Source organism: Geotrypetes seraphini, chromosome 3, assembly GCF_902459505.1.
Source record: "Geotrypetes seraphini chromosome 3, aGeoSer1.1, whole genome shotgun sequence".
In the NCBI taxonomy this organism is placed as follows: domain Eukaryota; kingdom Metazoa; phylum Chordata; class Amphibia; order Gymnophiona; family Dermophiidae; genus Geotrypetes; species Geotrypetes seraphini.
In genome coordinates this window covers 227,935,912-227,956,862 of record NC_047086.1, presented here as the reverse complement: position 1 = coordinate 227,956,862, position 20,951 = coordinate 227,935,912, and the positions used below count along the sequence as shown (strand labels likewise).

Here is a 20,951-nt window from a genome sequence, read left to right as displayed (position 1 = left end):
CCTATAAGGTCAGAGCAATAGCAGCCTCTGTAGCCTTCCTCAGGTCGACACCAATTGAGGAGATTTGTAAGGCTGCCACTTGGTCCTCGGTTCATACATTCACCTCTCATTATTGTCTGGATACTTTCTCCAGACGGGATGGATAGTTTGGCCAAACAGTGTTACAAAATTTATTCTCCTAAGTTGCCAACTCTCCCACCATCCCATTGAGGTTAGCTTGGAGGTCACCCACTAGTGAGAATACCTGCCTGCTTGTCCTGGGATAAAGCAATGTTACTTACCGTAACAGTTGTTATCCAGGGACAGCAGGCAGCTATTCTCACGTCCCACCCCCCCTGGGTTGGCTTCTCTGCTAGCTACCTGAACTGAGGAGACACGCCCGGAGCATCGGGCGGGAAGGCACTGGCGCATGCGCGGTGCGGGCATCTCGAAACTTCTGAGTTTCTTCAAGCAAAATATGCTTGTGAGACGTCCGTATCGGGGCTCTGTCGGATGACATCACCCACTAGTGAGAATAGCTGCCTGCTGTCCCTGGATAACAACTGTTACGGTAAGTAACATTGCTTTCTAGACTCGCACCCTGACCTTCCTGTGCCTGCTTACTGTTTTCAGTAAGAACAGATTGGTTGGGCCATTTGGCCTTTAGCTGCCATCATGTTTCTATGTTATGCTTCGCCAAGTTGATTTTTGGATGCCTGTCAGCCCTTCAAGTCTGGGAAGAATTTGTATATATGTTTCAATTTATTGGGGAGTAGTTTTTGAGCTCCTTTGAAGCCTGTGTTGGCAGTTAACATTACTGTTGAGTTAATTCTTGAGCAGAACTGTTTGTTTAAGCCTGTTGTTACAGGTGCCTCTACTTCACGTGTATTGGGTGGCTTTCAGTGCTTGGGTACTAATCGTAGGTGGAGCTAGAGAACCCAGTGAAGTATATCAGAGGCAGAGTGAAAATCCAGAGTGGATTCCTTCTGCAGCAGCACGTGGCTATGGGGAAATAACCCATCTCATCTGTCTAGAATGTCTCGCCTATTTACTGGAAAAGAGCTTACCAGGGTAAGTACATAATTTCTCTTGCTTTATTAACAGCACTATGATATTTGAACTAGAGAATGACATGGGGAAAAAAAAAATCTTATCATGGTTTCCGCCCCGTCCCCGCGAGCTCGGTCCCTGCCCCGTCCCCACGAGGTCAGTCCCTGTCCCCATCCTGCAAACCATCAGATCCCATCCACACAAACCTCGAATAGTTATGATTTTATACTGAACTTTATTTTATTAAAGTATAAAAAGAGAATATTCTGTATAATTGTTATTTTATAAACACAAATAATAAAGAGCAAGGATCAACAAAATCCCTGTCTCCCCTCTCTTTCACAATTATCCCTTCCTCTATTATGAAAATTGAACAAACCAAATTACTACAGAGTGCTACATAGAAAAATCAAGCTAACAGAATACTTTAGTCACACATGGCAAGAATAGTGTTAGGGGAGAGCAACTAATGCAACTGCCCCCTGGTCAGAGAGAGAGCCCTAAGCCAGCTGGAAGCTAAAGAAGCACAACCTGGGCTTTGTGATCCCCAGTTATGTCTAATACCAGCTCTAGCAGGATACATATTTCAAATCTGAATAAATAAATTAATTTTTTGTACTTTTTGTTGTCTGGTAATTTTATTCTTCAAATCACATTGGTCTCAGGCTTTGGTTGTGGGCTCCTTCTACCTTCATCATGGCATGGCTGGCTCCTGAAGGTAAAATAGGCGCAAGAGGAGCTGGGGAGGAGATGCCGAGTCTGACATGGGCGCAATTTTTTTTACCACAGGAACCACTTCCATGGGGCGGTAAAAGGTCTTGTACCCGTTCCCACAGGGTGGTGAAAAGTCTTGTCCCCCATTCCTATGGTAAACCAGTGGCAAATATCTCCATTCCTGCGGATTTACTGCTGTGACCACGGTTTACCGTGGTAAACAGTCCCCGTGTCATTCTCTAATCTGAACTGTATAACTGCAAATTACAGATCTATATCCAGGTAATAGGAGAAATCTGGCACCGAATCCATGTCAGCAGGCTAGTACGTGCATTGCAGGTTATGGCCCTAGGCAGTGTAAAGGCTGCTTTTTCTGTACAGCTTCTGATTGACTACTGTTGTCTGTTTGACAGGTTCATCCAGATAAGAACCAACACCCACATGCAGAAGAAGCTTTTAAAGTACTGAGGTCAGCTTGGGACATTGTGAGCAGTCCTGAAAAACGGAAGGAGTATGAAATGTATGTCTGCAAAGATGGGTAGGGAAGTGGTGCAACTTATACCCTTTCAGTTCTATAACAGCCTGTTTGCTATCTACTGCATATCAAACTAAATTACTAAGTTTTCACCTCAAAATAAGTGTGTTAATGGAGGGGAATTTTTTTTTACAAAAAAATGTAGTTGCTAACCTCAGTGACAAAAAGTTGTCCTAGATGCTGACTGTGCATTCAGTGTGTCTGCCAGATTCTGTTTTTACTTCTTGTCTCCTGAATGTGTGCTTCAGTCTTGGAAAGCTCCTTGCTTGCCTCATAGCTGCAGAATTCTCTAGAATGCACCTGTTACTCGGAGCAGAGTTGGAGGTGAGGGAAGAGGCAGAACATGTCATTGAAACTAGGAAACTGCCAGTGTATCTTCAAACAGTGCACCTGATTTCTTGAAATTGGCACCAGTAGGTTCGTGCTTTGCAAGCATAAGATATGCCTGCTGCCTCTTTACTGGCACAGAGAGGGTTACTGAGAAATTGGTAATGCCTAAAGGCAGATTTGAATTACTTTTTCCTCCTTGATCCTCTCTTGTTAATGCTGCATAGCTGACTGCCAGTTTACAATGAGTATATGATAGTGCTTTAATGCTTATATGTATTAAAAGCCAACAGAGCTTGGGTCCAGTTGCCACTTGAAGTAAAGCACAGTTACTTACCGTAACAGGTGTTATCCAGGGACAGCAGACAGATATTCTCACTGATGGGTGACGTCGCCACAGAGTCCCGGTACGGACACTTTAAGAGCTTGAAAAAAGCTCCTGACACCCGCACTGCGCATGCGCGAGTGCCTTCTCGCTTGACGGAGGCACGCGGTCCCTCGGTTAAGATAAGCCAGCTAAGAAGCCAACCCGGGGAGGTGGGTGGGTTGTGAGAATATCTGCCTGCTGTCCCTGGATAACACCTGTTATGGTAAGTAACTGTGATTTATCCCAGGACAAGTAGGCAGCATATTCTCACTGATGGGTAACCTCCAAGCTAACAAAGATGGGATGGTGGGAGAGTTGCCCAAAGAAAATACAATTGAAAACAATGGCTGAAGTGCCCATCCCGTCAGGAGAAAAAAACAAGACAAAAGGGAGAAGTGGAGAAATGAACTGAGGACCAGGAGACAGCTGTACAGAATTCCTCAGTAATGTAACCAAAAGGAAAACAAGAAAAGCTGCCAGAACTGGAATTGAAGGACTGGGAGACGAGATCCCCATGCCCAGCCAGTCAGAGTAAAAGAGAACTAGAGAAAAGAAATCAGCCAAAAGATCGTTCTCGTGAATATAGGATATCCAAACAGAGGTGAATCAAAAAGAAAAAGTTTGGATAAAATCACTGCGGCTCCGACCTGAGTAACAAGGAGGAGAAAAAACCGCGTAAAAGACAAAAACAAAACTCGGCTCCTCATAGGAAAAATGAGATGCGGAAAACAATACAGACAGAAGAACTGACTGAGCGAAAAGAAAACAGTAGAAAATACTGTAGACCTGAACACAGAATCACCCTGACTTGATGAAAGACTGATAAGGATGAAGCTGCTAGCAGGGCATGAAACTCACCATTACCCCCTGGAAGAGGTGAGAGACATAAGGAAAAACTTTTCCCAGGAAAGAAACTCAATTGGAGCTGACGCCAATGTTACAAATGGAAGCATCAACGACCAGTAAAGAACCACAGGAATAGTTCAACAGATAGAAAAAAGAATGAGATGTGGTTACAGACATGAAAAAACATCTGTCATGATCCTGGGGATCAGAGGAGTAATCAAAAAGAAGGTGCTCCTTGAGAGATCAAGGGAAAAAAAATGCATGGCATGAAAAGTCTGAGAGCTATAGACTTGAGACTAGAAGCAACAAAGAAAAAATACCACCGATAGGAAGGTGGAAACAGGCAGATAAAGACACCAGGAAAAAAATGAAACCACATTTGATTTCAACAAAGGCAAGTGGCTAGTGTCCTGGCAGAGGGCAACAAAAAAAGGCTGAGAAAGATGTAAATAAAACAGACGCAGCCCAAAGAATAAAAAACCCAAGGAAGATTCCTGAGTTGGACAGACCTGAGCAGGAAAATGAGAAAAAGAGAGGGTTCAAAAAAATTTTGAGTGGACGAAGAATCGAGAACCCATATTGACTGGGCATCATGCAGCAACAGCGCTTGTGAGCCTGATGAAAAAAAAGGGTCAACAGGAGAAGAAGCGAGGGGAATGCATAGAAAAATATGCTCGCCTAATCCAGGAGAAAAATAACAGTTGTCAGACGAAGAAAATTCCTGGAGTAAAAGGAAGAAAGAATTCTGCTGAAATGTCTGCTACGAAATTCAGCTTCTCAACAGCAAGAGCAGAAGACCAATCACCCCCAAGGGCACAAAAACAGAGCCTCTTGAGATAACAGGAGAGAACCCTAGACTCCTTGCTCAGTTATATGTAGTGTAAAATCCCTGTATGAACTGTGCAAGGAAGGAGGACTTGAGGACAAAGTAGATGACGAAAATCATGAGGTCCTAAAATATCAGTACAAAAATGAGGAAAGATCTGATACCTGGCAGGCGAAAGACCCCGAGACTGAAGAATGGTCACAGAAATCCCCCAGGCATGAAAAAGATGCAGCAAGCAGGAAGACCATGCAAGGAGGTAACAAGTAAAAAAGGGGACCTCCGTAGAAACTAGAGGAGATCCAAGATATACATGCGTGGAGAGACAAGCCTTTGCCTGGTACCACTGGAAAACAAAAGATCACTGAGGAGTACAAGAATGTAGACCGATCCATAGCATAACAGAAACCGGAGAATGCCTGTTGCTCAAAAGAAACAGCATGAGGAAGATTGAAACAATCTGAAAAAGAAACACTCTCAGAAGAGTGGAGTGAAAAAGTACCCCAAAGAAAATGGGTACAGAAAATTAAACGGTAAAGAAAATGAGATGGGTGAGAAAACAGCTGAACCATCTCTCAAGGAAAAAAACAACCGGGTAAAAACTCTGATGTTCCAAAATGGAAAAAACAAGAAGGCCGTGTAATCGAATAGATGTGGCTAGCATAAGTAGACACCTGAATCTGAAAAGAACCAACCCAAAATTGGGAAGGAGGATGAACACAGCTTGAAAGCCTTAATAATTGAAGCCTGTAGCGGCTGCCCAGAAAATCAGGAAGCAGAGCCATGAGGTCTGAGATCCAGAAAAAACACCAGCTTCCAGAGGCCTTGACAATTAAGATAAAGGCCAGTAAATGAAGAAATGAAGAAAACCCTGCAAGGAGAAGTAGCAGGAGAAAAACATGAAGGACAGCCTAAGATCCCATGTAGACTCTCAAAAGAAACCAGAGATTGAGAATAGGGAAAACGATTAAGTGAATAAAGCATCCGCACAAAGAACTCGGAGAAGCTAGGTTCATAGGAGTATATGATAAAGTGAAAACTGCTACACAGATGCAGCCAGAAAAACTCACTAAGTCCATAATGGAGAGGAAATATGTTCCAGCACAGCTCCAGAAACACCTCCCCAAAGCAGACTCGTTCAATAACCTGTGCTGATGAGTAATGATAAGAACAGACAGTCAGATGCAGACCAGAACCGTAAAAAAACAGATCTACAAAAATAGATACTGAAATTGAAAAGCGGCTACATGGCATGTGTACACAAAAGTATGCCAAAGAAAAACCTTGCAGGCAGTAGAGGTATCTAGTAAGCCCAGTTGGATAACTAGTCCCTAGTCATGTCCACTCTGCCCAGAAAGACAGAGGCTACACACTAGCCGTGAGGAGGAAATCCATCAGGAGGGAAACAAAGATATCTGGTAGCTGCTTCATAGGCTGTGTCAAAAAAGTCCCCATAGAGATCAAGGAAAGAAAGCAAACCACCCTTGAGGAGATAAGTACAAGGAAGAAATTCCATAGGAAAAGAAATGACTGTAAAAAGTCAACTCCCAAAGGAATGTATTTACAGAAAATTCCCTAATGGATCTGGAAAAAATGAAATGGCATACAAGTATGAAGGTTTTGTGAAGCCCACTCAAGGGAAAAAGCACATGTGATGAAGAAACACCCACCACTTCAGAGAGAGATGGGGCGTAGTTCCAAAAAACAATGAACAAACTGCAGATAATGTACAAGATGCAGGCGTTGTTTATTAAAACAAACAAAATGCAGACTACATTGGATTCTTCTCTTTGTGCTTCTGCGTAGTTCCAAAAGACACCCCAAGTGTCTCAACCAGTCAGAACCAAGACCAGCAAGGAGTCGATGTCTAAGGCCAAATACAGCTTGATGACTGCAAACCCTTCCCATGCTGGAAGCAACACTGACACCAGAAACTGCAACGACAACTGGGGTCATGGGATAGAAGGCATAAGCAGAGAAGACTCAAGTGAAAATGTCCCCGGAAACAAAAAACTCAACCGGGCAGGCCAGCATTAGAAGAGACGGAGTCAATAGGGCTGACAATCCAAATAACTGGAATCACAGTAGAAAATGTCGACAAAGTCGACCCTTGAATGTCGATATGGACTGCGACATCGATCAGAAATGACGACATTAACATGATGTCAATATAGAAGTCGACATCGAGCAGGGAGGTCGACACCAATTAGAAACGTTGACATCACCGATAAGAACAGTGAAAACATGCCGAGGCCAACCAAAATTGTGGCATGAAGAAAACACTGTGGAAAAGGAAGAAACCGGTACCAAGGGATATAACGCCAGTACCAAGGTGCAACACTCCCTAGATATCGAGGCACACTGAACCTGGAGCAGACAGAAAAAGACACCGGTACCGTTGATCCCTGACCAGTACCGATGGTGTCATTCTCAAGCAGAGAGAAAAAGACACCAGTACTGTGGGTCCATGACCGGTACCCATGGTGTCATTGCTAAGCAGAGAGGAAAAAGACACCGGTACTGTTAGTTCATGACCGGTACCCATGGTGTCAGTCCAGAGTAGAAAGAATAAAGCACCGGCACCCAGGGCCCATGACCGGTACCATTGGAGTCGTTCCAGAGCAGGAAGAAAAGAACACCAGTACCTGTGGTCGATGACCGGTACCATAGGTGTAGCCCAGGGGTGCCCAACGCGTCGATCGCGATCGACCAGTAGCTCAGGAAGGCAACGCGAGTCGATCGCGGAGCCTATCCCGGGCTCTGTGATAGACTCGTGTTGCCGTCCTGATCTACGGGCCGATCAGCCTTCCTCTCCAGTGTTCTTCTCCCTAGGGCCTTTTAGCTGGGCGATCCGCCCAGCTGTCATCTGCCGCTGCTGAACAAAAAACCGGCTTGGAGATTTCAGCCCGTAGCGAACTTATGCTCCGGGCTCTAACGTGTGCGTGCCGGCTTCTCTTCTCTTCCCTCCGAAACCGGAAGTTATGTCCGGGGGGGGAGGGGAGAAGGGAAGCCGGCGCGCACATGTTGAGAGCCCTGAAGCAAGCGTTCGCTATGGGCTAATGCGGGAGACAAGCATTTGTTCTTCTTCCTGCCGGGTCCTGCCTACTTTCTGTTTCCGCGAAGGCAGGACCCGGCAGCATTTCCCCTAATAGGTCGCTCACGATCTTGGGCTGATCAGCCTTCCTCTTCCCGATGGCAGAATTGACGTCGGGGAGAGGAATGCTGGTTGGCCGAAGCAGGGAGAGCTTGGGGCCTGTTATTGGTGGCGTTTGGGTCCTAGTCCCCGATGGCAATGGCAGTGGCAGTGACTTGGGGGAGGGCAGGGAGAAAGAAAGATAAAGGGCAGGCAGGGGGACAGAAGGAAAGAAGAGAAACAGAAAAAAATGAAAGGGAGGCAGAGAGAAAGAAAGGGCAGGGAAGAGGAAGGAAAAGTTGGGGGAAGGAATGAGGTCTGGAGGAGAGGAAGCATACAGGCTAAAAGAAGGGAAGAAAGATTGTATGCACAGTCAGAAGAAGAAAGTGCAACCAGAGACTCATGAAATCACCAGACAAGGTAGGGAAAATGATTTTATTTTAAATTTTGTGATCAAAATGTGTCAGAATTTATATCTGCTGTCTATATTTTACACTAAGGTCCCCTTTTACTAAACCGCAATAGAGGTTTTTAGCGCAGGGAGCCTAGGAGTGTCGAGAGCAGCGCTGGGCATTCAGCGCAGCTCCCTGCACTAAAAACTGCTAACGTGGTTTAGTAAAAAGGGAGGGAGTATATTTGTCTATTTTTGTATGGTTGTTACTGAAGTGATAGTGCATAGAGTCATCTGCTTTGACCTCTTTGAAAACCCTGGAATAGGAATGATGATTAACATTTTCTATGCGTACAGTGTGCGTTGTGTTTTTTTAAAATTTTATTGTTGGTAGATCATTGTGACTTGGTCATTTAAAAAGTAGCTCGCAAGCCCAAAAAGTGTGGGCACCCCTGGTGTAGCCTGAATAGAAGAAAGCAAAGAACACTGGTACTGTTGTCTCATGATCAGCACCATCGGTGTCGCTCCACGCTTCCAAGATGAACATGCCTATATGAAGACAGTCATCAACATCGAAGCGGAGCCAGAGAGAGGACTGAAAAAAAGGTTAGTAGGACTTGACTCACTGGTAAACCAAGCTGTTACAATAACCTGAAACTCAAAGGAGAAAACCAACTTACCAAAAGAAGAAACATTACTGACGGTGTGGCTGGAAAATCGGTGTCGGAAAAACGCTGGGTGCCGGATGGATGGCATCGTTGACTGGAAACAGCTTCTGGAGAAAGCACATGAAAAAAGCAAGGGAAGAAAAACTGACAAGGTCGGGGCCCCGAAATTGCTAAAATAACAGGGGGATGTCGGTGAAGACAAATTCCCCACAAAACAATCGTGTGGATGAAGAATGGACAGGAAAAACCAGCCCGGGACAAGAACCATGTAGAGAGGAGAAAAGAAAATGGCGATCCATAAGACCTAACCCACAACGAAGAGAAAAAATAAAATGAAAGTTTTTCTTGTTTCGATTTTTTTTTTTTATTTTTTTTTTATTTTTTAAATAGATGTACTTAGAAAAACAATAAAAAGTCACAAAACCACGAGAGCAGGAAGGCAGCGAAAAAATTTTTCAACAGCCGTTGAAAACGTGACTTCTTAGCTTCGCAGAAACTAAAGAATTGAGGGACCGTGCGCCTCCGGGTGGGAAGGCCCTCGCGCATGCGCAATGTGGGTGTCAGGAGCTTTTTTCAAGCTCTTGAAGTGTCCGTACCGGGCCTCCGTGGTGACGTCACCCATCAGTGAGAATATGCTGCCTACTTGTCCTGGGATAATGCCTAAATTGGAGCCCTGACCTAGAAGTGTTGATTTGATGTGTATGGTGAAATTGGTTCATCTTTGTACTTGCCCAGCTAAACCTAAGAATGAACAAAATGTTTCTACTTTTAGAAAGGTTATTTTTGTGTTAAGTGTTGGCATCTTTTTTTGACTTTTTCTGCTTTAGGGGTTTTCTATAAGTGTGCACAGGTTCCCTTAAATTAATGCATTTTCTGTGGAAATTTTACATCACTTGTGGACTTGCCTTATAGAAACACACTTAGTTCCACTCTGTGCTGTTTATTCCAGTAAGTCAGTTGTAGTTGAAGGCTGTTGAACTCAGTGATATTAGGATGGGGGGGATTACAGCACCATGTGTGTGGTGGTGGCTTATTTTATTATGGAATTGTTTGCAGGAAACAGATGGCAAAGAGTGAGCTGATCAGGTCTATGGATGAGTTTCTTATCAAACTACAGGATGACCTGAAAGAAGCTATGAACACCATGATGTGCAACAAGTGTCAAGGCAAACACAGGTAGTATACCTCCTTCCTCATTTCCAAGCGGCACACTTAACCCTACCTTGTTGGACAGACTGGATGAACCATGCAGGTCTTTATCTGCCAATATTTACTGTGTTTGAGTTGGAATGTTTGCCAGAGAGGAAACACATTGACTCTGTGATGCATAGTTTTTTATTTGTATTTATTTATTTATACGCTGCCTTTCCCAAGGCGGGTCATAATAGAGTACATACACAAACAAGTCACATACAGTACAACAAATCAAACATCAATAAAACATAATAGTGATAATGTAAAGCCTCCTAAAATTACAGAGGCTACCAGCGCCTTACATCAAAAAAACTATAAATCGAGTCCTATATTTCATCTTTTTGTTGTCGTATATATCCCGGAAGCTTATTCCACTCCCGAGGACCCACACGAAAATATGCTAGCTCTAGACATGGCCCTTTTTTTTTTCTACCACTCTCCCACCCCAGTATCATTAATCTTTCTCGCAGCTACATAGCTTTTGCACTTTAATGCATTGGATAATATGAGAAAGCTCATTATCCCTCTTATGTAAATACTTCATACTGCATAATTTTATTCCTAAATCACACTGCTCCAGCAAATATTGTGGTGTACCAACAAACTTAAAAAGGTTAGCCTAGCACTTGGTCACCAAGAAGAAAAAACTGGAGATGGTGTGAATGTGAAAGTCATGGTGAGGGGGAGAAGGAGAGTAAAAACAGATTCTGTGCAGATCAGGGCCAGCATATGCACTGTGACAAACAGATCTTGTTACTTTAATTCAGCCTTCATAAACAATATTTTGTAGAAGCTTTCCTTAAACAAATGTTACTAATAGAATGCTTGACAGCACTTTTTATGATTTTAAATATAATTTCTTAAAATTTATATTGGTGGTCTAAGTCAAGGGCAGTTTTAGGAATAAAAATACAGTGGAACCTCAGTTTGCGAGTTTTGCAAGATGAGCAAAACACTCGGCAAACTTTTGACTTGCAAACCGAGCACTGCCCCGATAAACGAGCACTTACGTCTTCTGGCCAGCCTTCCATGTCGGGTGCCTTCTGCAGGTTGGAGGACCTCTATCTGGGCCTGCGTGACTGGGTGCTGTCCCGCCTGCTCGTTGCGTGTGACGCACACAGCGTCGATCATCGGCATTGTGCGTGGCGTGTGGATGGGGCGGCGCTCGGGTGGGGGCTCTCCAGCATGCGAGGGGCATCAGACGTGGAGGGCTGGCCGGTGGATGGAGGAGGCATCCCTCTGAAGCGGCACTGCGGGGTTCTCCAGTGGCTTGCGGACATTACTGGCATCCCCCCCTGAAGCGGCACACTGGGGTTCTTCTTCAGATGACGGATGGAGGAGGCGGACGGAGGAGACGGCGCTGCAGCACCCAGCACCCGACAGGTACAGACCCCGGGTTCTGGAACGAATTGTTGCTGTTGCCACTATTTTCTATGGGGAACTTTGCTTTGATAAACGAGCATTTTGGATTACGAGCATGCTCCTGGAACGGATTATACTCGTAATCCAAGGTACCCATATATAACTCAAGTCTTTACTCCTCTGCCCCTCTTTCTCCTCTCCAGCATTTCCCCTGTTTTTCCTAAGCCCACAGATTTCAACAGGGTCAGAATAGACTTAGTCAGAAGGCAACAACTAAATCATCAGCTTTCAATATGGATTCCTTTGTACAAAGTCATGCTAGTGATTCCCACATAGAAAAATGTGACAGTCCATTCAGTTCCTATGAGCTTCATAAGAACATAAGAATAGCCTTACTGGGTCAGACCAATGGTCCATCAAGCCCAGTAGCCCATTCTCACGGTGGCCAATCCAGGTCACTAGTATCTGGCTACAACCCAAGGTGTAGCTATATTCCATGCTACCAATACAGGGCAAGCAGTGGCTTTCCCCGTGTCTTTCTCAATAACAGACTATGGACTTTTTCTCCAGGAACTTGTCCAAACCTTTCTTAAAACCAGCTACGCTATCCGTTCTACGCTATCCGTTCTTACCACATCCTCTGGCAATGCGTTCCAGAGCTTAACTATTCTCTGAGTGAAAAAAAATGTCCTCCTATTGGTTATAAAAGTATTTCCGTGTAACTTCATCGAGTGTCCCCTAGTCTTTGTAATTTTTGACGGAGCGAAAAATCGATCCACTTGTACCTGTTATACACCACTCGGGATTTTGTAGATTTCAATCCTATCTCCCCTCAGCTGTCTCTTTTCCAAGCTGAAGAGCCCTAACCGTTTCCTCTTCTTTCCACCTGTGCTGATACATGGAATACATCTGGTCTGGGCTTCCACGCAGGTATTTTTAAATAACATTCACTTCTGGTTTACAGTCCTAATCTTTTTGCAACTGATCCTTTTAGCTTCTTTTTAACCATTTTCCTCATTTTATCATAGTCGCCTTTTCGAAAATTAAATGCCCCTACATTGCGACGTTACTCCCATTACATTTGTCATACGGGAATCACTAGCACAGCTTTCTAATAGGAGCCCTTTGTGAAGATTATATATTTAGCCCTCATTGATAAGTCTCACTCTAAACTTTGACAAGTTCACTAAAGCAAAATGAATTTTCACAAATCAGTCACCCTTTTATCCATGGAAACTTTTATTCAGAAATCAGTATTTCTAAATACCCACTCCTGTTTTACTTTTATCCCCCCCCCCCCAAAAAAAAAAAAAAAAGGGAATCAGAATTTCACACGACTCCTTCAACACTCTCAGCTTAACTTCCTCTTTAAACCCTACTGCTTGAATCATCAGCCTGTCAAATAGTTTTTAGCTGTCTTCTGTTAATTGTCATGCACACTTCCTGCAGGCATGCCCTCTTCTCAGCATACACGCTTAGAACAAATTTTCAACCAGTCAGAACATTTACAGATTTTAAACAATTACTATTTATTTTTTAATACAGCCCTAACCTGCCTATATTACCTTGACTGGTGTTCATTCCCTCAGTAAGACTTTTGTCAGGAATCCACCACATCCTATTGTCATCCATCTTATTGTAAACCATATCTTTCTTACTGTAAATCTCAATCTTATTGCAAACTGCACTGAATCCCAGTTGAAACTTGCAGTATAAAAGAAACTGGTAAGTTATGTTATCACTCCCCAGTCTTATTTGCACAGCTCCTCTAAACCTCTTCTCTTTAATTTGAACACTGTTCAAGCTCACCCCAAATCGAGAGGTTTTTTTTTCCCCCCACACCAGGGACATATAAAGCACTGGCTATATCCTCTCAAGCAACTTCAGCACAGCCAATCTGTTCATCGTACTTCTATAAAGCTAACAATAGCAAGAGTGTTATGGCACTGACAACCCTAGTTTTATTGCTGGAATTCTTAAAGTCAAAATTTCTAGATGAGTATAAATGGTAGTTTGGGGTACTTGTTTTTGTGTACGTGTTGTAACAATATTGCTTGATTAATGTATGTGGTGTAACCCACCCAAATTTGGAGATGGTGCAGGATATAAATATTTTTAACAAATATTGGTTGCCTGTGGGGTAGCTATCTGAATTCTTTTTGAATTCTAGGAGGTTTGAAATGGATCGTGATGCCCTCCATGCTCGCTACTGTGCCAAGTGCAGCAAGATGCACCCTGCAGAGGAGGGGGATTTCTGGGCTGAATCCAGTATGCTGGGATTGAAGATTACATACTTTGCAATGATGGATGGAAAGGTCTATGACATCACAGGTATCTAAATAACTGGGAAATAGGTTTTCTTCCTCATCACCTCCACTCCTTTTTGTGACAGGTACCCAGGCAATTGTATTTTCCCCTAATCAGCCCTGTGGCTTGGCAACACTGAGTCTTAAGTTTTGGATCTTCTGTCTGCCAGAGTCTGATCATGCTGCCTCAGCATAGGGAAATTTCTTGCAGCTGACATATAGTAAGCAGTTTCCCTTTCCTTGTAACTTACTGTTTCTAACACTGCATATCTCTCATCAGAGTGGGCTGGCTGCCAGCGCATTGGCATCTGTCCGGACACTCATCGCGTCCCTTACCATATCTCCTTTGGTTCAAGAAATTCCAGGGCCACAGGACGGCAGAGGTTGGTATACCTTGGAAAAGAAGGGGGGCTTTAGTTGGTTAATTATATGGTCATGTCCTTATTTGTCTTTTGCATTTCACATTTATTTTTTAGTACTTTTTGGCACCAGAGAGTAAAGCAATGCAGATGTTTTGGGGTAAAGATTTTTGCCCAATCATTGTAACAGATCTATAGTGTTCTCTTTATCTGCTTTTTCTTTTCTACCAGGATGGCTTCAGAAAGCAGCCCCCCCTCTGCTGCTGACCTCCAAGACCTCTTCAGTCGGATCTTTCAGGGCTCTCCAGGACCCATGCCCAATGGTGACTTTTTAAACACCCCCCAGCAAAGCTCCTCAGGCACTGCTTTCCCCACCCCACCAAAGTCGGACAGCACAGCCAAAGTGGATTCCAGATCCAAACGGAAGAAGAAAGTCAGAAGGCCTTTCCAGCGATGAGTGACATGCCCTTACAGACTTGGAGGTGGTTTAAGGAGTCACTTCATAAGTGGCACGACCCCTTCCTCTCTGTACCCTTTTTTCTCAGTAGGGGGGATGACTTACAGGTGAGAGAAGAGGGGTTTGCAGAAGTATGGAGGTCTGTTGTGAACTTTTCATCATTTCATGTCCTTAGGACTTTTTTTTAAGAAGTAAGGCAAAAAACTAGGAAAGACATTGAATAAACTCCTGGTTTGCAGGACAGCCTTTATATATACATATATATATATTTTTAAAATTCATACCAAAGAACTTCAGGGAAAGGGGTTTGGGGTCTCCCATCCTACCCCTTTAGTATATGTGACAAGAGGTGCACAGCACATTACCTGTGTTGGAGCCTAGGGGCTTCTTTAAAGTCTTTTGGGGTTACAAAAGGAGAGGAGGATCTTTGTAAAATGAACATTTCTCTGCCCCTCCCCCGTCCCCTCTTGCCATGTGCTTTGTATCTTCTAGCATCGTTTGGAACCTTGTTTCTTGCCTGGCTACAGTATGACGCTATAGATCTGGTGGAAGGGAATGGTGCTGGGATGATATCTTTGTCCCTGGACAGGCTCACTCTTATGCCTGGATGTAAAAATGGTGATGCCTAGATCTATGTGGAGGAGCTTATGTTGCATGAAAACTAGAGCAGAACAGGGTTGCTGCAATTACCAGCAAGATTTCCTGTTAATTTATGGTAGCAGAAATAGAAGCCACTTTATTTATGAGAGACTCTCAAATGATGAGGCTTAGGGTTTCATTTATAAGACCTTTAGGAATATTTTTGGTTTATGATGCCCTTAATATCATTATTTTCACCCAGTGTTTCTCTCTCTCTCTTCCCCCCTCCCCCTCCCTCTCTCTTTCATTCCCGTTCCCCCTGCTGAGAACCTCATTTCTTCTGTATATCCAAGGACAAGGAAGTCCCTGCCCCAGCTGGTAACAGAATGTAGGAGCTGACTGTAACCTCTCTTGATTAAAAGAATTTTAATATATAATACATATGCATATAGATATCTATTTAAATAATGCCTACTTTTTTCTAGAAGTATATTGGAATATGATGTCCATCTCCATTGGCTGTGTACTATTTTTTTTTTGGGGGGGGGGTGTAATAATGCTAATATCTTTTGAATTGCAGTTTTGGGGTCTGCAGTACCCTGACTTCCTTTAGCTATTCCCACAAGCAGATGTGCTAGGTGGGTTACAACAGTATTAAATGGCTTAAGTTGGGAGAAAAGTCATTTGCAAATGCATAATGTTGTAATATAGTGTGATACAAAGGGGGAGGGGGAATAATACTTCAGATCTACTTTCTCTAACTTTTTTTTTTGTTTGTTTGTTTACTGTCATGCTGCTGTGATATCTGTTCTTCAGTTTCACTGATAAGATCCTGCTAGGCCCCCTGAGTTGTTACTCAGGAAGAATTCTCCAGTACTCAAAGTACTGTGACTGGAAACATGCAGTTAATGCCGAGTTTCTGTGCATGTTATTGTGTGACGAATGCTCAGAGGGCTTAAGCACGGTTGTTAATGTGCAGTAAAGATGGCAAAAAATTATATTGAAATGTATTTAAATGAATGTTAATGAGGTCAGTAAATATTCTTGCGCAACACTCAGATGGGAATGCTGCAGTGCATAGAAGGAAATGGTCTATAGTGCTGAAATGATTTTCAAGGGATAGTGTTGAAGTTTTTGAGGAGAGGATTTCTTGTTAATCTGAAAAACTGGCTGCCAATTTTGTCATCTGTCAGAAGGAGGAGGAGTCTCCATCAAGTTTTAAAAGTAGATGAGGAGAAAACGTGTGTGTCTGAACAAAACCAAAAGTAAAAGCACACATCCATTCTTCCACGCCTAAATATGAGCCTTGCAAAAATTGCATGTACTAGTAATAGTGCCTCAACATGAGCCTCATAGAAAAAAATGCCGATGTATGCCGATACTTCCATTTTTGTCTGGGCATTCACACAATAGTCATGCTCACTGCAAAACCTTTCTGCGTATATGCCAGGCATATTCCCCCACCCCCCCCACCACATTGTTTAATAGTACATTTTTACCACACACAAAATTTGCTTACAATTTTCTTCAACCACCGATTTTTACTTTTTTGGTGGGGCAGGCATTATTGTGCATTTTTGGTCCATCTGAGCTCATAGCTTCTAAAAAGACCTTTTTTTCATGTTTTTAACAAGAGACATCTCAAGAGGCACAACATCTGTCTAGTTGCTGGAAGAGTTTATTTTAAAGAAACCAATGGTTGGCTAAAAGGGCAGCCAGGGGGTTAATTTTCCAGGGATAGAATCACAGTGGTGTGCAGCACACATCAGTTCATACTTCCTCTGGCAGACTGAGTTTTAGGATAAATCTGTGTAAACAGTAGTCCAGAGGAGTGAAGGTTAGAGAGCTCCAGCTGCAAAACAAATCTGCAGTGCATAACTGCCTTAAACTCAAAATTTAAAAATAAACTATAAATATATGAAGTAACAAGGATTTTTTGGCAAAGGAAAAAAGCAAATGTCTTTGGACAATCAGTTTTTAAAGAAATTGTATTTGCAATATCACTGGCGTTTTAACATGTGTGAGCGATGTTCTATTAAAGTTTGTACTCATGGATCTTACAGGATAGATTTTATAAATCTGTATCTCCCTTTTTTTTCTTATGTCTTTTGTTAAATTAAAAGTCTGATTTGAAGCCAGACTTGTCTGACTGATTTTATCGTAGCAGGTGGTCTGTTAGGCTAGGAGTTCATGTTGTAGCACTTTGATGAACTGTAGTGATCACACAACGGACTGATGTGTCTGCACTGCTGCTCCTTCTGGGAGGTAGGGAGAGGCATCAGCTCGTTTCCCTTAGAGATGGCCAGGCGTAGAGGAGTAACCCAGTGGTTATAGCACCAGCTGACAATGAAGGGAGTTTGGTTCAAATTCCACAGCTGTTCCTTATGATCCCAGGTAAGTCACTTAACCCTCCATTCAGGTACAAATTTAGGGCCCTTTTATTAAGCTGCATTAAGTGTTTGGGAGGGGAAGGTTGTTAGGCTGTTGTGTAAAATTATATTGAAAACTGAATAACGGTAATGGTTCCAGTGCAATAGGAATGGTATGCTGAACCTTTGGGGTACTCTGCCCATTCTCAAGAGCATACTGCAGAAAGATATCAATCACAGCTTTTGAAGCCTCCTCCTTCTCTCAGGAGTCTGCTGCTCCCATCAGTTTCTCTCTTGTTTTGCTTCCAAAGTGCCAGGGATGGACTCTATACCTCTATTTCATGCCTTGTTTGTGAAGGATGTTTGGTGGAAGAGTGCTCTTGCGTCATTTCGAGTTGAGCAAAGTGGAGAGGTGGGAACTTTTTGAGTTTAGCTCCCACGCAGTCTCTGAGGCATGGTACACGACTTTGGAGCCTGTTAGGGGAGTGAAAATTTCCTCAGGAGCCCCGGAGCAGCAGCATGACGTGCAAAACTGGCGCAGAGGCTCCACAACCAAAGAAAATGTCTCTCCTTTTCTAAAGGGGAAGGAGAGTTGCCTACTAAGGTCTTTACCCCAGAAGTCATTAATTTGCTCTGGCAGACATGTGCATGGCCAAAATACACAATTTAGGTCCACTAAAGAGTAACCTTCGGTGCATACCTCTAAGAATCCTTGAAGCACTTCTTCTGTAGGAATAGAGCTCCTCCCTGACTGTCAGTTGGACAGGGATTCGGGGGACAAAAGTTCAGATTTGATCCCCTTACCATCTCAGAGCGAGGCCTTCCTGATGGGATATTCAGCCTCATGTTGAGAATCAGGATGGAGTCCCAGCTGCAGACCCAGGAGAGGGCCCCTCCATACTGCAGTCTTTGATCCTGCCAGACATTATTAATGAGTCTGTGAGCTCAAGATTGATCCGCCTCAGCCCACAATCTTTCTGTGCCAGACATAAAACTCCTGGTTACTGAGCCCTGAGAGGTCCTAGAAGGCTCTTTCAAAGGGATGAAAGCCATGACTAGGCTATAACCTCTGGAGCAAGAGTTCAGTAAATGTGATGGAAGAGTCATGCTGAAGGATGCACAGGACTGCAGAGTGGATATGGTTCTCTGGAGGCAGTTTGAGACCGAGACCCTGGCCCTGGGAGTTAAGGTGACATCAGCTGCTTGTTTTGTAGCATGCGCCTACCATTCACGGTTGCAAACCATGGACATGGCAGTGGCCGAGCCATTACCTTAGCTTGTGTTGGCAGGGGTGGACTATGTGACTGATGCACTTTACGATGTAATTAGTCATGGCAAGAGTCTCTGCATACTTGCCCGATGTATGCTGTGGATTAGACAGTGGGCCGGCCATTCAACTTCCAAGGCTATGCTTAGCAGGCTTCCCCTGCAAGGGACAGATGCTTTTTGGCAAAGGGCTGGATGATCTTATAGCCAGTGTGTAAGATCATCATCCCAAGTCCTTACCAAACAGCAGATCTGAAGCAGCTAGAAGCCAAAACCAGAGCTTCTTTTGGGGGTCCTGATATTTTTGTTAGTACTCCTCAGGAGGCTCATCTCGGAAAACCTATCAAGGTTCCAGACAGATATTCTAGAAGCTGGAAAATCCAAGATACAGGTTTCTGGACCACAATGGCAGCCAAAAAGCCACAATAACGCCAAGCCTCTAACTGCCCTTCAAAAAATTTTTTTGGGGGGTCAGCTTTGGGAGGGTTCCCATGGATCAAAGCATTTTACCATTCCTGTAGAGCAGTAAATATCTGTTTTTGTGCCTATGGTCAACATATCAAATTTTTACCAATTTCTGTGGTTGCCATGGGTTAACCGTGGGAAACGGGCACAATGTCATTTTCTACCCAACATTTATCCTTGTATCACCTCTAAGGTTAGTGCAACATGGGTTCCAAGAATGCTGACACCATGTCATAATGTCATAAGGCCGTGATATTCCAGTACTGTCAAGAAAACTTGGAGATGCTCCATGAAGACCAAGTGGATTTTTTTCATCATTTAGTGACTGGAGATAAAACTTGGGTCTAACACAGAGATCATGAGTCCAAAATGGAGTCAATGCAGTAGAAGCAAAAGTCATCTCCTACACCCAAAAAGTTCAAGAAAGAAAAATCTGTAGGCAAAGTCATGGCAACTGTCTTCTGGGTTATTGGTCAAGTGATCAAGGGCTCCCTGCACGACCATCACGGATTTTGATAAAACTTTATGCACAAAGTCCCACATGTATCAAACGAACTTTGGTAAAGTTTTAGTTTCGCCTGTGGAATATTCGTGGAGATAGAACCATTTGTTTTCCCCATACTGCAATGACATACAGTACGATAGTGACATTCTGACAACTTTGAGACACAATATCTCACGAGCTATGTTTCCAAAAAAACTGAAACTTAGCTACCCTGCACAACTTTTGGCGCTCTATTCAGTGCTACCAATAATAATTTTTGTCGAGCACTGAGTGAATGGCTGAATTACAGTAAACTTGGCCGAAAAAATTAGTGCTCCAAAAAAAGTCAAAGTTTGACATTACTTAGCTCCCACAATAATTGAGTAATAAATGCGAAATTTGGCGCATAATGTCTCAGTACAACGTTGTTTTCAAAAGTACAATTTCAACCTCCAAGCTCTTTCCATTAGTTTACAAATTAAGTGTAAAGTTGCTAATTTGTGTAAAAAGGCCAAAAATAGGGTATTTTCAGCCTGCTTTTACAGAAAAATACCTTTCAGAAACTCTTTCAAATCAGTCTCATTAGAGCATATTTCAAACCCCCTAGAAAAGTGGGCTTCATTTTTCAACGCAGGTTAACAATGCCCGAAAAAGGGGGACAAAGTTGGGAGATGTCACCATGGCAACGGCCTACGTTTCAACTTACAATTATGTCACTTTTCACACTGTTTTTCCCTGTTTATTTTTACTCAAGCTTTGGGTACAATTATAGTGTTCTTAATTAATGATTATTCCTAACTAGAAATTGAGGTGATAATTTTCTTGCACGCAGATCACAAATTACAACTTGTTTTCTTTTTCAGATCCACATTATTATTAATTCAGTTTAAAATGGATGCCAACGAATCGACTAATAATAATCCTTTTCTGCCAGACTGTGCCATTGGGCAAAAATTGTTGTCAAAGTGTCATGATGGCACATTTTATTCTAAAAAATGTGGGCTCATTTTTTTACATAATTTGTCAACCGATGAAAAATTGCTTATCACTCGGCGCTCTGAAGTTGAACTGATGGATAAAGACCAAATCTGCCTCCACCACAAAGCAAAGTATCTCGACAAATACGAGTTAAAGCAAACATCGTGTTGTAATCCATTTGAAAAGAAAAATCACATTGTTCAAAGTGGATTGTTAAAAGTCGATCTTGCCATGTCTAATGATTTTAGAAAAGTGGCAAAAATAAATATCAAGCCAGGTCAGAAACTTTGCAGTAGGTG

At 43.1% G+C, this 20,951-nt stretch overlaps 1 protein-coding gene across 4 annotated transcripts in view; it reads left to right on the top strand.

Moving 5' to 3' along the window:
* The window catches only part of DNAJC14 (DnaJ heat shock protein family (Hsp40) member C14), a 48,115-nt gene extending 30,887 nt beyond the window's left edge, over nucleotides 1-17,228 (top strand). For 3 of the 4 annotated variants that reach the window (XM_033937902.1, XM_033937904.1, XM_033937903.1), the window contains exons 3-7: nucleotides 2,157-2,281; nucleotides 9,890-10,009; nucleotides 13,560-13,720; nucleotides 13,976-14,078; nucleotides 14,286-17,228. In XM_033937902.1, the coding sequence (XP_033793793.1) occupies nucleotides 2,157-2,281; nucleotides 9,890-10,009; nucleotides 13,560-13,720; nucleotides 13,976-14,078; nucleotides 14,286-14,511 (735 nt within the window). In that variant the 3' untranslated portion in view covers nucleotides 14,512-17,228. The remainder of the gene's footprint in view (nucleotides 1-2,156; nucleotides 2,282-9,889; nucleotides 10,010-13,559; nucleotides 13,721-13,975; nucleotides 14,079-14,285) is intronic. The other variant, XM_033937905.1, reaches the window with a different exon arrangement.
* Nucleotides 17,229-20,951: the final 3,723 nt, after the last annotated feature.